At 39.2% G+C, this 16,422-nt stretch overlaps 1 protein-coding gene across 1 annotated transcript; it reads left to right on the top strand.

The window, feature by feature from the left end:
- The first annotated feature begins 686 nt into the window (after positions 1–686).
- Positions 687–15,713, top strand: LOC112985294 (riboflavin-binding protein-like). Its single transcript, XM_026103797.2, has 6 exons — positions 687–815; positions 1,852–2,008; positions 2,837–2,936; positions 4,099–4,227; positions 9,852–9,963; positions 15,355–15,713. The coding sequence occupies exons 2-6, from the start codon at positions 1,870–1,872 to the stop codon at positions 15,589–15,591; spliced, it is 717 nt and encodes a 238-aa protein (XP_025959582.1). The 5' UTR covers positions 687–815; positions 1,852–1,869; the 3' UTR covers positions 15,592–15,713.
- The last annotated feature ends 709 nt before the right edge of the window (positions 15,714–16,422 follow it).

The following is a 16,422-nucleotide window of genomic DNA, read 5'->3' as shown; positions in this document are numbered from 1 at the left end:
GAAGGTAGTCAGTAGTGTTGCTCATTAGAAAATGTCAGTGAGATTTTATCTGTGAAAGTAAGCGCAACTATTTTTAATCTTTAATGTCTACTTTATATGATCATTCATGTTCAGATGCAGAATCCTCTTTGCAGAAAGTAGATCTCACAATGAAATCCAAGCAGGAACCAATGGTACAAGCAAGTTTTTTTTAGCGTTTGTGACACCTATTGGAGGCCACATACGAGCCAGAGCAAACACCAGCACATTTAAAAGGGATCTTTTGATCTAAGAGCCAAGACCTGGGAATCAGGAGACATAAATTCTCTTCCAGGAGCTGCGATAAATTTAGCATGTAAACACAAGACAAGCTATTGTATCTATAGTCAAAATTAAGCCAGTTAGGCTGAAATATGATGTGTTGTTTTTAATGTCTCTAATTCAGTCCTAATCTTTGATGAGAGCCCAATGACACTGTTGTAAAAATGAAACTAAGAATTAATAATAACAGGAATCATTGATAAATTTGGGAGGGCAGCTGCATTTGGTAGAGGAGGGCGGCTTTTCTTTTTTTCTTAATTCTAACCTATGGTTGTACTTACCTGTTTACCTTGTCCACGTTTGCAATCTATAAAAGGGCATTATGTGCTGGTCATTGCATCTGCTTTTGAGCTAAATCTATGTTAGCATTCCAAAACACCAAGGAACTCTTCCAGGGCAAACAACTGCTGGAGCACTGCTGCCAGATGGTGTGTATATAAAGGGGAAAATGAGAAAAGCAATTTACTGTCTCCCTGCTCCAGGGAGAAGTATCGCCCAGAAGGACAGCAAAAGAGGTGAGAAATTAGTGAGAAAATGTATGGTTTTCTTCTTCTGTAACATGTTGTTTTCTTTATATCTGAAAAGTCTAGGTACGTAGAGGAGCTATAGTCCTTATTCAGGCAAAATTCTGGCAAAAAGGTAACAGGGACATTTAACTAAAGAGTGAAGTGTTAATTGATAACATGCATAAAGAATTATGCTTTGATTTATGTAGCAGGTTCTAGATTTATCTATATAGCTCACTAATACGTAATCTGCATTTAGAGAAATTTTGGTCTCCCAGACAAAACATTCTTATCTTGCATTTTTGACTAAACTCTACAAAAGAGGTGGAAAATAATAGACCAGATTCTGAAGTATAAATTAGCAAAGCTTCGCTGAAGGCAAGTTATCTACTTAATTTACCCAGCTCAGATGGTTGCCCAGCATGCGAAAGAACTCTGCAGCTTTTAGAACTAATCGATCTTTCTTTAAAATCTCATGAAGCAGTCTCTTGGAAGGGTTCAAAGATAAATTCAAGTCAGTGTAAGAAATTTTAAATTTTGAAATAATTTTCTTAAAGAGTTAACTCAATTTTACTACCCATTCTTAATCTATTACTTTAAGGCTTTGTTGTCATATTTATGCCTAAGTGGAACACTGTGAAAAAAAATGTATCCACTACAGAAGCAAGAGTGTTTACTCACTGATGCTACTTCTGAAGAACTTCATAAACAAGCCACAGAAATCTCTGTTCAGTGGGCTGTGGTAGTAAAAATAACACATGAGAAAGGGTAGAAGTCATAAAGAATGGAAAATAATACTGAAAATTATTACACCTGAACTAACGCTTTTACCACTGGCTGCCGAACCTCAAAAACATGTAGCAGAAATATGTGTGTTCAGACATGAGCAATGAGAAAAGGGACGTGTGTGTTAATATTTATACGTGCATCTTTGCTGGGTGTATTTTAGCTGTGTATATATGTGTTTTTTTAAAGCAGCCCTTCCTTTAAGCTTATGACTTTTCCTAGAAATAACAGGTATAAATAAAGTCTTCTCGCCATACAGAAAAAGCACAGACCAACAATGTTGAGGTTTGCTGTCACCCTCTTTGCTGTCATAACGTCCTCTACCTGCAAAAAGTACAGCTGTCTGGAAGGGGAAACTCACAAACTGAAGCCAAGTCCTGAGCCAAACATGCAGGAATGCACTCTGTATTCTGAATGTAAGAGTGGCTTAATTTTTGTCTCAAAATACAGCTTTGTACTCATTAATTGTCCTGGCAGTTCCTTTAATTTCTCAAAAATATATAAGATGCAGTAGAAGTTGCATTTGAAAAGCTTCCCTCGTTGTCATTTTGCTGCATTTGAGTCAAGAGTCAAATTCTGCTTCTTACAAAGTCAATTGCAAAACTCCTGTTGGCTTTATTTATTATCTTTCAAAAATTCTGATGCAAGTTTTTCTTTCTTTAATTCCATCTACTTAAATAAGTTTACAGCAAAGATGAATCTGGCCTATTTTGCTTAAGTATAAACATATTTCGAATACCTATTTCCCTCTTGCTTGTACTAGTGAATTAGCTATTGTCCCTATTTATGTCCCTACGTGGCCTTATGAAAAACAGCATTACAACACTGTTGAATTAATTGTAGCAGACACCAACTGGAAGAGGTTAACATCAGAATTCCATAATAAGCAAAGTATAGGACGTATATGTATTACATTTCTTTAATTCTCTTGTTATGTTTGATAGCTTTCAAAATTAATATCCCTCAGTATATAACATTTGCCTAAACAATACTGAACTACTCGGGGGGGAAGGGGAGTGAGCTGTACCTCTTTACAAAGAAATATTGACGCCAGTTCATCTCCTTTAGCATTTACGCTGCTACTTCCAAAGCCAAAAATGTAAGAGCTTGAGTAGTTCTTCTAGTTAGTACCAAGAGATTTTATCTTGCTATTGGCCAAAAAAGATTCATCTTAAATTCTTAGTCTTCCAAATATAGCATTAAAGAAAATCCTTATTGCAAGATCTTTGTTTTATTCCTAACAGCTTCCTGTTGCTATGCAAACTTCACAGAGCAATTGGCTCATTCCCCAGTAATTAAAATAAACAACAGCTACTGGAACAGATGTGGGCAGCTCAGTAAATCGTAAGTCAGCTTTGATGTTGTCTATGTCCTGCTTCGTTAGAGCTTTGCTGTAGCAGCTACACAGCTAGTGTTAACTCCCCCTGGAGTTGCTGAGGGAAAGTCGCTAGGTTTCCCCAGGGATGATGGATGCCACCCACCCTAGTTCCCATCCTGTTTTCTCTTCACCAGACCAAAGTCCTGTTCTTCTTTTTCTCCTCTCACAAAAGTCCATGAATCCTTAAGCATATACTCTTTGTGCAGAGTGATTTATGACATTTTATAAGAAAGGGTTATGCTTTTTTACGTTTTCTTTCATTTTAGCACCAAACTTGTCTGTTCTTCTGAAATCTGGCAAAGCAAAGTAGTCATAAACCCAGTAGGTAACAACCACACTGCACCTTTGTAGCTGTGCAAAGCAGCCATCACATACCAGAGAGTGTGACCCCTAGTTAATACGGGCAAGGCTTCTTCCCTTCTTTAGAAAGCAGTTCAGCTAGATGACTAAGCCTTGCAAACAAAATGCACAAAAGAGACCAGAAATGAAACTTCTGAATATTTATAAGAAAAATTCTTGTAGTCCTGTGGGTTTTGTAACCATGAAGAATGTCTTCATAATTAAGATTTTTAGTACCCTGTTAGATATTAGAGCTGTGTAACATGGCAAGTTATAGAAAGAAAAGAATGAAAGTACAAAACAATTAAGCAAAAACAGATGTGCAAAAGTAACAGCTATGGCCTGCCACTCCCAGAAGAGCAGCAACAGTATGTGTTTTTAAGTAACTTCAGCTGGGCTGTGGGAAAATCTAAAGATTAGCAAAACCATGAGACTACAACATAGAAGAAGTTTTGTACTATAGTTTTAAGCTACATTTTATTATTGCCTTGAGTCATTCTTGCCAGGAAAACTCAAGGCCTCAAAAGTTTATGGAAAGCTTACACAAATAGGGCTGAAATATGCATGGAAACATTTGTGCACTCTTCAGTTGGCTATGGTAATTGCACGGTCAGAGTCTGTGCACAATGCCAAAGGAATGAGTTTGGAACCTAGACACAAACAGGGTAAAAAGATGCTTTTCTCCTAATCTGTAATGTTGCATCCACATCAAAGCAGGCCTGGAAAACTGAGGCTATAACCGTGATGCTAAGAAACAGGTTTATTTGTGACTTTTCTCACCCGCCACAGCTGTGAAGATTTCACAAAGAAAATTGAATGCTTTTACCGGTGTTCTCCACACGCTGCTCACTGGATCCATCCCAACTACACTGCTGGTATTCAATCTGTTCCATTGTGTCAAAGCTTCTGTGATGACTGGTAGGTCCAGCTTTTTATCAGTGTATTTCAATTTAGCCTTAATACGCCTCTATTACTCAGGTTGTGAAAGCCCAGAGCTCCCAAGCAAGAGGTAGCTCAATTCTATAGTGTTGCATCACCTTCGTTACTTTTCAGTTGTTTTCCTTATTCGTTGTTTGTTTGCTGCCTCTACTTTTTCCTCGGTTAAGCTACTACCCTTCAAATAATAATGTCACAGGCTGAATCAGGATGAAGCCTGTCTCTGTCAGAGTTTAGGGACTCAAGGACAGCACAGTCCTGCTCTCAGCGAGGAAGCTGTGCAGGGGCATCTGAACTGCATGATGTGACAGAGGAGCTCACACCACACTGAGAGGCACTAGCAGTAGTGGGGGCCTGCCTGCCCTTCGATAAGTCTATGTCTGAGAGTTATGAAATACAGATTATGCAGTTAGCATTTTAATTCTAAATACTCATTCATGATCTATTTCTTTCATCCCTCTATGTATGAAATGCACTATGAAATCATGAAAGCAGCCACTTTCTCTATGATTTTTAATTCATGTGTGTAACAAATTAGGTTCATTTTTTACTCCTGGCCTTTTCTCTTTGTTTCCAGCATCCCCCTCTCTGCTAAGTCTAAAAGGTTGACTCTCAGAGAAAGTTTCAGCCAACTAATGCAAAAAATAATAATAATAATGAGCAAGCATAACAGCATTTCATTTCATTTCCCAAAATGCAGGGTCAGGGACTCATATTTATTTTTCAGTGCAAGACATACAGTTGGACAGCCTGGCACCGATCTGGCCTTAGTCTTGGAGTAGAAGCATTATATCCAGGTGGGGTGCTGAGATTTTTTTTAGTGATCTGTATTTAGTGTACATCTCTCTCTCCAAGACTGTTATGAGATGTTAGATCTTAAATAATGTCATCCCTGCATATATAAAATCCAGCACCACATTAACGTTGTCTTTTGGGTTTGTGCCTAGTAACCACAGTAACTTGTCCATATGGGTAAATTGGTGTGAAATGTAGTACAAACAGCACAGGCTGTGTTCACACTATAGGATTAAGACTGCTAGCTGTCCTTGAAAATAATTAACTGTGAATGTCTGAATCCCTTAGGCTGCTTTAAAAATCATGGAAAATTGTTTTAATACTTCTAAAAATGTTATAAAAGAGCTTTTCTTGGAAGCATAGAATTTACAGAACACATGGTAGCGCATGGTTTGTACTGCTCGGTACAGTGCCTTCCCTATTGCTTATGCAACTTGACTATTATTTGATGCATGGATCCATTTTCACTTTCATCTTCTCTCCAAGGGGAAAGTAATGTGTGCAGTGCAGTATTTTGGTAGGATTTGTCTTTAAATTTGTCTGCATTGCTTTGTGCCAGAGGAGGAAACAGTAAATACAGCCTGCATTTGGAATGGAAGATAGTCATAAGTGCTGATATATTTATTAGCTTCCCTAGAATTTCCTCTAGTGATGGATTTTATTTCTGTGTTAGGAAACACAGAACATGTGTCTCTGGAACAGATTTGTCATTTGCAGTCCTCCTTCCTAAATTTTTGGTAATCTTTTAAACTGAATCCAGATTATTGACTGCCTTGAAGATAAGGACTGAGATCCTGAGTTTGACTCAATACTCAGAACCTCAAACCTCAGAACCAAATATTATGAAATTTGAAAGGATTTGAATATTTGGGCATTGGAGTTTCCAGTGGCTTTAGATTAGGCCTAACAGGCAAAGCGATAGAACACTAATATCTAAAATAAATGTATCTCAAAATAATATAAACAGAATCCAAATCAGTCATCACATCAAAGTCATCATCAAGTTGCTACATCCAATAAAAGCCTAAAGATGAAAGAAACCTGAAAATTCAGTCTGCATCCACTGAAAAGTCTTTTCATAGTGATGGATTGATTTAAACCAGCCTCAGTATACATGAGAAATCTCATATACCCAAAATGTATATTGTGGGTCAATATTACATCAAAAAACCCTCAGTTTCCCCTGATTATTACCAGAATCTCCAGGTAAATAGCATTTTCCAACTTTTGTTATTGGGAAGTATATGAGCTACAGCAGACTGAGAGCTGCTATACAGGAAAAACAGTCCCTTTTCCAGGGCTGAGAGTCTGCTGGCAGAGAACAGGCTCTACTCTAAACAAATACCGAACAATGATCTATTGCCCCTGTTGGCGTCACAGATGCCTTGCCTGAATCAAAAATGTAAAGATGACCCATTACCATGCATGCTAGTCTGTATGCCTGCCTAATGCCAATGTCAATCCCTTTTCCTCACCCTGCTTAAGGCCAGAGGCTAGAAAAGAGCTTGGACAGATTTCCCACTCTTTCTGGCAATTTAAAGTAACATTTTTTCACGTTCTATTCATTGGAGTCCTTTTAGCGTGCTGTAGCACTGCTAGTGATGTGACCTACTTTCTTTACATGCCGTGAGTGCGCCTGCTGCATACTGTATGTCTTTGTGGCCAGAAATGTGCAGAGGATTCTGAATGAGCAGTGACTTCATTTAGAAGAAATTCATCTGACTAGCTTAGGGCCTTCCCTTTCTTCCTATTGTCTTAGGATTCCTTGCTCCCACTAGTCCTAAAACTATTGCTTTTCAAAAAGCCTTATGGGCAAGATGCTTTCTGATCCACCTGTGAAATGCCCTTGCGCCATTTAAAAGGGAAAAGGCCAATTCTAAAAAATGAAAAAATAGCTTTAAAATAAAAATATCCTACCTGGTATGCATGGAAAGCTAGTATGATAAGGGAGGATCTTTCAAGTATTTATGTTTATGTTTCTAACAGATTTTAATTAATGTTTGTAGAACCCAATTATGGGTTTCTGAACAGCAGGAATCAGACTTTCAGAAGTCATGATTTCTCATAAACTCGGCTTCATAATTACTTCCTAAAAGACTAAAGAAAAAGCCATAAAAATAGAATTATGCCTTGCTGCCTGCTTATATAACAAACCACAGAGTCAGGCAATGATCATAATTAGGAAACATTTCATGTGACAATTCAATAGGTAATAGTGACTAAAAATAAAAATACTTTAACGAACATATCTATTTCAGATTCCCAAGAATACCTAGCATAAATGCTTCAGCTCAGTAAAACTCTGCAATACATATTCATAAGTTTGAAATGTATAACTGAAGGTGACACTGACTTCAAAAGAAGCCGCCCTGCCTCTCCCAACCCCAGGCTGCTCATTCCTTCCCCTACCCCGTCCCCACCCATGTGCCAGCAGCACTGATTAAGACACCACAGAGCAACCTTGGTCAGAGAAACCATCAAGCTGAAAAATACATAGCCAAATAAAAAAGGAAAACAAACAAGCAAAAAAGCCTGTGGAAAGGGCATAACTGCTTTCAGTGGAAGTGCTACTATTAGGCAGCTCACAGTATATGTTGAACTACTTTGCTAGAAAGCAACGAATTTAAGTGCATGCTTAAAGTAAAGGACATGCCTACATGCCTTGAAGAATCCAGGGCGATTGTTGAATCTGATGCTGGTACATGGAGAGTTCATAGATGGTGGTTAACAAAAGCTTTGTGTTCATGCTCCTAACTGTGGTGTGCCTTCAAGCAGATAAAGTGAGGAGTATTGGAGAAAGAGCTCTCACTGGGGAGTTATCTCTGTATTTATTTCTCAGTCAGGCTACACACAGCAGCTAACAACCAACAAACCAACTATTCTTATAGTCCCTGTTCCCAAATTCAGTCATGGCACAAACTGGCAGGATCTGCTTACTAGTGTCATATTATGTTAATTTACCAATTTGCAGCCTGTATTTCCAGCAGAGCCCCTAGCTCTGGCAGCAGATTTATGGATGAACACATATGAGAATACCTCTGTCTTCTGCCCCAAACCTGTTTAGTCCAGACCCTGACTATTCTTCATCTGGCATTGCTCTTTCTCCCACCACTCACTCTGTCTTTACCCTGCCACCAAGGCAAAGAGACAGAAAAAAATTGGAGTGTTTTGGAAAGAAAGCAGTGACCTGTGACCACTACAATATGCAGGATTTTGTGTTCTAGTGTTCTGGTCACTGTGTCAAAGAGCAGCTTTGAAAAGCTAAACTATTGCAACATAGGGATTTAATAAGTCACTAAGTCACAATAGAGCTTTTCACCTGGTCCTTCATCATAAATCTTGACTTTTAAAAACTGATTTCAATGGGAAAACAAGAGGCAGGAACATTTTAATCCTATTGTGTAGCTTCTGGGTGCATTGTAGGGCAAATATGTTCAAAATCACTTTAGTCACCACTGCAATAAAAAGTACTAAAGGTCAGTTTCTAATGTGCCTGTACTGGTCTAAGCACTTGTGATTAGTACTTGTACTTGTAATAACCAACACCTAGAACCAACACCCAGTGCAGCTGTGCCTTAATTCTCCAGGCACTATACAGTAAAGATGGTCTGTAGTACAAAAAGCTCAGAACATGCGAATGTTCTTCAGATGTGCATGTTCTTACCTTTCTACATGTGCAGATGTACTGCAATGTCTAGTTCCTGTAGTTATCTGAATACATGCTAACCTCATCTTTCACTTAAAAATGTAAGTTCTGCAGCCCTCATGATTTCAAAGCAACGTTGGAAACATGACCCTGAAGAATAAAAAAAGCATAGAGAAAGATATCCAAATGCATTAATTTTAAATATCATATTGAGATACTCTTACTTTTTGAAGGCTGTGGCTCATGGTTTTTGGCATTCTTATTTACTGGTGTGAATGATCTGCCTGAAGCCATTGAGACTAAATTAAAGATGTTAACTGATTTGCAGGAAGCGACCCTTAAGGAATGTAAAAGCCGAAAAGTAGAACATACAAAGAAGTGGAAGGAAAGAAATGATCTAGGATAATGATAAGTCATGTGATGTCTCATTACATAGACCAGCCAGTTGCACACCTTACTGGTTCTAGTCTATTTCCAGGCTTTTCTTTACATTATCACTTAAAATGTAAACATTTTGGACTCTATACCCTACGTGACCCTTAGCTTTCCTCCTTCATTTCCAGCTTAACTTCTCTGAAAGTACGATTCTAGGGCTGACACCCTGTTAGTTTATATGATTTTCTGCTTATGGGTTTTCCCTATTTCAATAAACATTCTTCATAGCAATCCCCTGCCCAAGAATTATCATTCTTCCCTTCCCATCTTAATTCATAAATACAAACACTCCCACCATCACCTTCACAGGACAGTTCACTCTTAGGGTACCTGCCCCATGTCACAGTGCTGACCATCAGCATTCATAAAGCTCCCTCCCACACAAGAAATACTTCTTCCACTCAGTAACATCAGCAAGTGTAACCAAGCAGAAAACATTGCATCAGTGAATGTTGCTCCTCAGAACATAAGCCCTTTACATAAATCTGTGAGTATAAAATGCAGTGGGTGAACTGTTTAGTTTTCTTTGGTATTTAGGTCTTCCTGGTCAGTTCAGAGTTTATTTAAATATAAAGCTAAGATAATGTGCACATCTCTTGAAGATTGCTCAGCTGTGCTGTATGATCATTCTGCGTTACTAGCATAGCCCACGTAAACGTTTTGAGTTGAATCTCTGTAGCCCACTGAAAAACAGTGAATAACTTTTTCTTCCACAATAATCTCCATGAAGGTACGAAGCCTGCAAAGATGATTCCGCATGTGTTCGTAACTGGCTGATGGACTGGGAATGGGATGAAAGTGGAGTAAACCACTGTAAGAATGAATGCATCCCGTACAGTGAGGTAAGAAAACCTGGTCAGTCAAACATGGCTTTAAAAAATCCTTGTTTTTTGTTTGAATATGTGGGCATAAAATGCAATAGGTAGATTATTTTTACTTCAGCAATGTCAAGCTATACCTACACCAGATTTTTTAAAAATACAAATTTTAAAACATTTTTATTTATGTAGATCTCTCTCTTTCTCTCTAAATATATATACATACATTTATCATACATTTATTTGTCACCATTCATACTATTTGGGAAACAAAAGTAGAAGTCCCATGACAAAGTCCAAACAGCACTGGTATTTTAAACACAGTGGGGTTTAGGTAGTAAAAGATAAATGAACTTCAGTCATATAACAAAAAGAGACACTGAGTTACATTTTTCAAAGTTCCTTACATGACATAAGGCTTTACATGCCTCTCTCTTTTGAAATTGGGATGTATATTCCCAAATCACTAAAGAATTTTTAAGTTTTTCTCACCTATTAGGCATTCCTTGCCCTTTTCTCTATTTTATGTTCTTATATTCAAGTTCTCCATCCTCCAAATCCCTCTCAAATTCCTTACATTCTTCTAATTGTCTCCCTTTTATTCTCCATATACCTATGATATCCCTGCAGCATGTCCTCCATCGTGTCTGCCAAGGGCTAGACAGAGCTAACTTTGTTCTAGCTAGCCTACTCTGGTGGTTAAAGAGCAGCCCTGACAAGCTTTCTGGGAGCACAGCCCATCATTCTGAGAAAGTTCAGTGGTTGGGATAACTAATTTTATGAACAAAAGTGTATAAAATGAGGACTGACAAGGTTTCTAGGAACAAAATTGCCTGGAACCTGATCCACAGACCTTTTAAGTGTCTGGTAGGAGTTTTTCTAGTGACATACTTAAGTTTAGGATCAGGGCAAGTTTCTACAGCTCAAGACTGCTATAATTATTTGAATATTATTAAGAGTTGAGCTTCACTGAGCACATGCAAACTGTTCAAAACAAAGAACTGAACAGGACTAATGTGTCATGGTTAAGGGCTGGTGATAGAGCTTGCAGAGGTCCGAGATTCATTGGTTTGAATGTGGTTCAAGTTCTTGTACTTACAGCAGTCATTTCAGAAACTGATATAAGTGGAAGTCACAGTCAAGTTAGTGCAGGATTGGTGTCTGCCTTACAAAAGTGACACTAATCAGCAGGCTTAAGAAGGTGGCCAAAAAACAAGTGGCTGCGGAAACTAACAGCTGAGTTTCCCAGACGTGCTAACTCATCAATAGCTCCAGCTGAAGTGAAAGTCAAATGATAATCTCCATAAATAATCTCCAGTCCCTGTTCAGACTGTCCCTGGCCCAGAGATAAGTTTCAATCCTAAACTCATTTGTACTTTTTTATTAAAGAAAATATACCATCTACAGGGAAAAACATGCAGCAAATCCAGAAGTCTTATCACTTGAAGCCAGACGCAGCCATTCCTAAACTAAACATGGAACCACACCCTAAACTGCCCATGTTTTTCACCAAAAATAAGCTTGTATGATAAGTAAGAGTAAAGATGATGTTTCTTCAGAGCAGGTTCCCTGCTACTCTACACCAGTTTTCAAGCAATAGCCATTTATTTGCAGACAAAACCCGCAAGACATCTTTAATACACCCTAATATATTCAGTTAATACATGTCCCAGTGGAACAACTAACTGATAACATTAGCTTAATAATGACATATCCAGGCTAGTTTGTGGGTTTTTTTATGTTGGATGTCTTTTAAGTAAGTGAGGAATAAATGTTATAAATTCTAGAATTTGTTTCAGTCAAGAACAGCTCTAAAAGTCCAGTAACTCTCAGTTACTTGAATTATTGGCTGTTCAGACTTGGTCTGCAGATCACAGGAGTTGAAGGCTGGAAATATCACATGAAGAGATCTTTATATGGCCTTTCAACAATTCAGCCTCAGATTGACTCATGAAATGTAAGGTTATTGGGTAGGTAACTGGAATAATTTGTATTTCTTTGCCTGAAGGTTTCAGATTAGATGTTTCAGAAGTCTCAGGTTCCTTATTCTACCCAGATAAGCCGCCTCCTCTATTCAGAATTACTGTTAACATGTACCACACTGTTGTTTCCTTCTTCTCCACCACACTGACAGTCAGTAGCAGCTGACTGTTTTATACAGCTATCCCATAATTCTTTACTCCTCATAACCCCCAGTCTTAACCCATTTTATGTAGTAGTTAAATACATGTTTGTAGACGTACAGACTTGTCATTAGAGAACAAGAGAAGTGATCAAACTAAAGAAATTAATATATAATAGCTATATAGAAAAACAAATGCAGGTAAAAAACACCAGGGAGACACAGTGAAGAAGAGAAAATGTGCATCATACTAAGACTAATTAAAATGAGAAATTAAAATGAGAAATAAAAGGAATTGGGCCTCCATGGCCATCCATGATGGTCATCTACAACCATGCAAACAGGTAGCACTGTCAGCAGGATTGAATACAGCTGTGAGGTGAACAGGTCAAGACTGCCCAGAGAGTGTTCAGCTGTCCTTTTTCTGCATTATCTGGAGCATGACCTAGACCTAGCACTTAGCAGTGCTAATTATATAGGCATTACAGCACTTTTGGTAACCCTCGGAGTGTATTATACACCTTATACAGATGTAAATGATGACACAAAGTACAAAGCCATTCTTTTCAATCAAAGTTTCTGCTAGCTAGAAGTACCAAATCTTAACTTTTCCTTCTTCTTTTCTATATTAAATAGTAACAAAATTAAAAAGCTAACAGCCTAACCCAAAAACAGTCTGCCTATTTCCATTGGGATGGTCAGGAACACTGATTTTCTCTTCTAACAATCAAAAAAAACCCCCACACTTACCATGTGAAAAGGAAATGATAACACAAACCCTGGACTCATTTGGTTGGACTGAACTCATAGAAGGAAAGTTACTGTTACCTAAAAGGCACAAAAGTTTCTCCAATATCAGGGCATTGTAGATAGATGCTTTGTTACTTTAGATGCCCTTAGCTCATATGGAGGAGCAATCAGCAGCTCTACATTTGACATACGCAACTGGTTGTAAGGAGTATTTGGAACAAATGTTAAGTATTAAGAATGTACAATGGATCATAGCCAGTTTTAGCCTAATTTGGTCTGTCTTAAATTTTATGAGGCACACTCTATCACTGTTTTCCCAGCAGAACACTCCCCAAGTGATGTTAGTGCACAGATTAGCACATTGTCCAAGAAGCTGAGGAATCAGAAGCTTTTGCAGTAATTTAGGAACAGGTTTGTTAAGTGGGCTGTGAGCAGTGTTCATTTGCTGCAGCATTCTGGCTATACTCTGGTTTTGAGCAGTTAGCAGGAAGCTCAAAATAAAATGACTAATTTAACAGGTAGAAGAGCATGAATACATGTTATAGAGCCTGTGGGACATACAAATAATCTCTTACATAGGGACGTAAGAAAATCCAGGACAGTTTTTAATATTTTCTGAACTGATTAGCAGGAAGCAGGTAGAAATCCAGGATCTGTACAGAAGCTGATAGATAATGGCTCTTGCTGCTTAAAAGCACAGGAATAGGCACAGCTAAGGTCTGGCTGCAGTGAGAACACAAGGAGAAAACTAGATGCTCCAGCCTTTCCCTTCCTGACTCCATTGTTGCTCCCAGTGCACTAGCAGGCCTCTGCACTCCTCCTCCAGCAACTGCCGTTTCCTTAGAGTGAGCCCCTGCTAGGGCCAGTGTAAACTGAAAAGTTTTTTTACAGCCTACAGAGCCTTTGGGGCTATTTGGAATGGACTCTGTATTATTCATAAAGGACAGATTTCTAAGTCAAAAGAGATGATTATGATCTCATCTCATCTGCCTGCCTGCACAGTCCAGGTCAGTGCTGCCTTGCCTGCAGGAAGACAAGGAGACATCATGTAAAAAGAGTCTGATGTGGAAAATGGGTGGAGCAGAAGAAGCTGCAGGACTACCAATGCCCAGTCTCACTTCCACATAGTAGATTTACATTTGCAATCATTAATTTTTTGCACTCAGAGCACCTTTCCTGCAGAAATCTCCCAACCATAAAGAAAGGGCAAGTTCTCCAAGGTTATGTGATGACAGCACAGAGTCAGATCATTATAAATGCTGGTGACAGGGGTAGCCGAGCACACTGTACATAAATGACAGCACTAAGAGAAATGCTGTAGGATTAAAGAATCAATGTCATGCACAAAGACTACTTGTACTATCACTGATCAAACACAGCTTCCTTCAGAGACGTGTTGGTGACATGGGCAAGGTGGCAAAGCGAATCAGTGACACAGTAATGGAGCCCAGCAGTCCTGCTGCCTGGTCCCATTTCACTCATTAACAACACTCCCTCTCCTTAATTCACAAGGCTTCTACTCCAGCCATCACCCTCAACTTCGTTCTTACCTTTGCTTCTGGGAGTATCTAAAGTCTCCTTTACTGAAATAGAAAAGATCGAACTTCAACCACAAACACATGGGAGAAGTGTAAGCAAGATAAAGTGTATATCTGGGCCACTCTGCAGCTGGACATGATAACTGCTAAGCTAAGACTCTTTAGGCATACCCAAGCTGGGAGGACAGGAGGTTGTCATGATGTAAGCTTGGCAAGCAAGATATTTCTTTGCTGCATGGTCGTACTGGTGCTATGACAGACAGGCCTTACAAAATGATGTAGTATCAAGAATAGGACAGATTCACTTGCATAAAGCACAGGAAGCTGCAGTTTACATTTTCTTGAGCCCGAAAGCTCTGTGCACCACCAGACACAGCACTTTGAAGGCAGGCTGGAAGACCACAGTTGTCTGTCCTCTTTTCTCCAAGCAGTTTCTGAGCTCTGCCCCTCCTCTTCACCTGTGAGGTCCTGCCCAGTCATGAGGTACACTGCAGCAGGCACAGTGAGATCCCAGGGAGTGATGAATCCACTGGGCTGTCTCTAGCCTGTAGACGAAAAGATTCCAGTTTTCAAAACAGTCAGTCTGGCACTTTCAGCAGTACTCAGATCCCAAGACATGTCAGAGTGTCCTGACATGCTACAAGCTGTACATGTCTCACGCACAGCATTAGTTTGTCAGACCCAGAAAGCTGGCTGGGCTGTCAGACCCTGGCTGGAAACAAAGGGCTGGGCAATTCATCACTTTGCACTTTGTTTAATGACTTGCCCTCGCACTAGGCAAATATCTTTTGCCAGTGGTGTGACTGCGTAGTATTTTAAGATCTCTCAGAAGTGATGAGGCACAGCACATAGCAAGAGAGTGTTTGGATGACTGCAGATTGCTTTTTTTTTTAATAATTTAGTATCAGTTTTAAAAGAATGATAAATGTTAACCAATCTAATATAAATTAATTTTTACTAAATTATTTTTGATTGTAATTGCTGCACTTTTTATTTGACACCCAGATGTATGTAAATGGGACCGACATGTGCCAGAGTATGTGGGGGGAGTCATTTAAGGTGAGCGAATCCTCCTGCCTCTGCTTGCAAATGAACAAGAAGGACATGATGGCAATCAAGTATCTCCTCTCCGAAAGCTCAGAGGAAAGCTCCAGTGTGAGCAGCAGTGAGGAGCGTGCCTGCCAAAAGAAACTCCTGAAGTTTGAGAAACTAAAGGAAGAGGAAGGGGGGGAGACAAGATGAATGTTGGTGTGTGTGTGTCAGGAGGAGAGAAATCATTGTGGAGGCCAGGCTCAGGGCATCATGCCAGCCTGTCTTATCCCTTATTTCCGAGAACATAATAAATCAATGGTTGGTTATATTAATCTTTCTCTGGTTTTTTTGCATCTGCATCCCTACCAGGTTAGCACAGGTGAAATCTTGTGACTTGAAGTGAACAACTAGAAGCGTGAAGGTAACATTTAGGGCTTGGCTTTCAAAGATGAGAGGCACAGGCAGCTCCCACTGACTTAGGGTGGAACAGTGAGAACTACAGATCTCTGAGAAGCCATGCCCATAATGCACCAAATGTCCAATCAAAATCATGTGCGCAGGCACACAGCTTTTCTGTCACAAGCTCCTGCATGCCAGAATCTGCTCAGATAAAGAAGAAATGCTGCAGGCAGAAAGAGGTCATCAGGGACTGGTTACTGACAATTGAAAATTTATTTATTTTGTATCTCAAAAACGTACTTGCAAAATGGGAGATTGTTATATATTAGATAAATCCCTGGATCCACGTATTGCCATTACATGGTAAGCATAGACCGTTGCGCTGGGCTTTTACCTTAAACAGTATCAGTACAAAACTCTCCTACAATACAAATTTGAAGCTTAATTTTGAGTGTTATTAATCCCACTGAATGATTCCAAACAGAATGATCTCTGACAAATGGAAATGTTCCCTAAGGAGGACCACAGTCAGGTTTCTCCTGTCAGTAAATGCTACTTCCCAGCGTCACTGTTACTGTCAAAGTAAAACCAAAATCCGCACCATTCCCAGAGGCAATCTTCAGGTAAAGATGAATGAAATCC

This window comes from Dromaius novaehollandiae, chromosome 8 (genome assembly GCF_036370855.1).
Source record: "Dromaius novaehollandiae isolate bDroNov1 chromosome 8, bDroNov1.hap1, whole genome shotgun sequence".
In the NCBI taxonomy this organism is placed as follows: domain Eukaryota; kingdom Metazoa; phylum Chordata; class Aves; order Casuariiformes; family Dromaiidae; genus Dromaius; species Dromaius novaehollandiae.
Note: the sequence above shows the minus strand (reverse complement) of the source record. Positions and strands in the feature narration are given on the sequence as shown.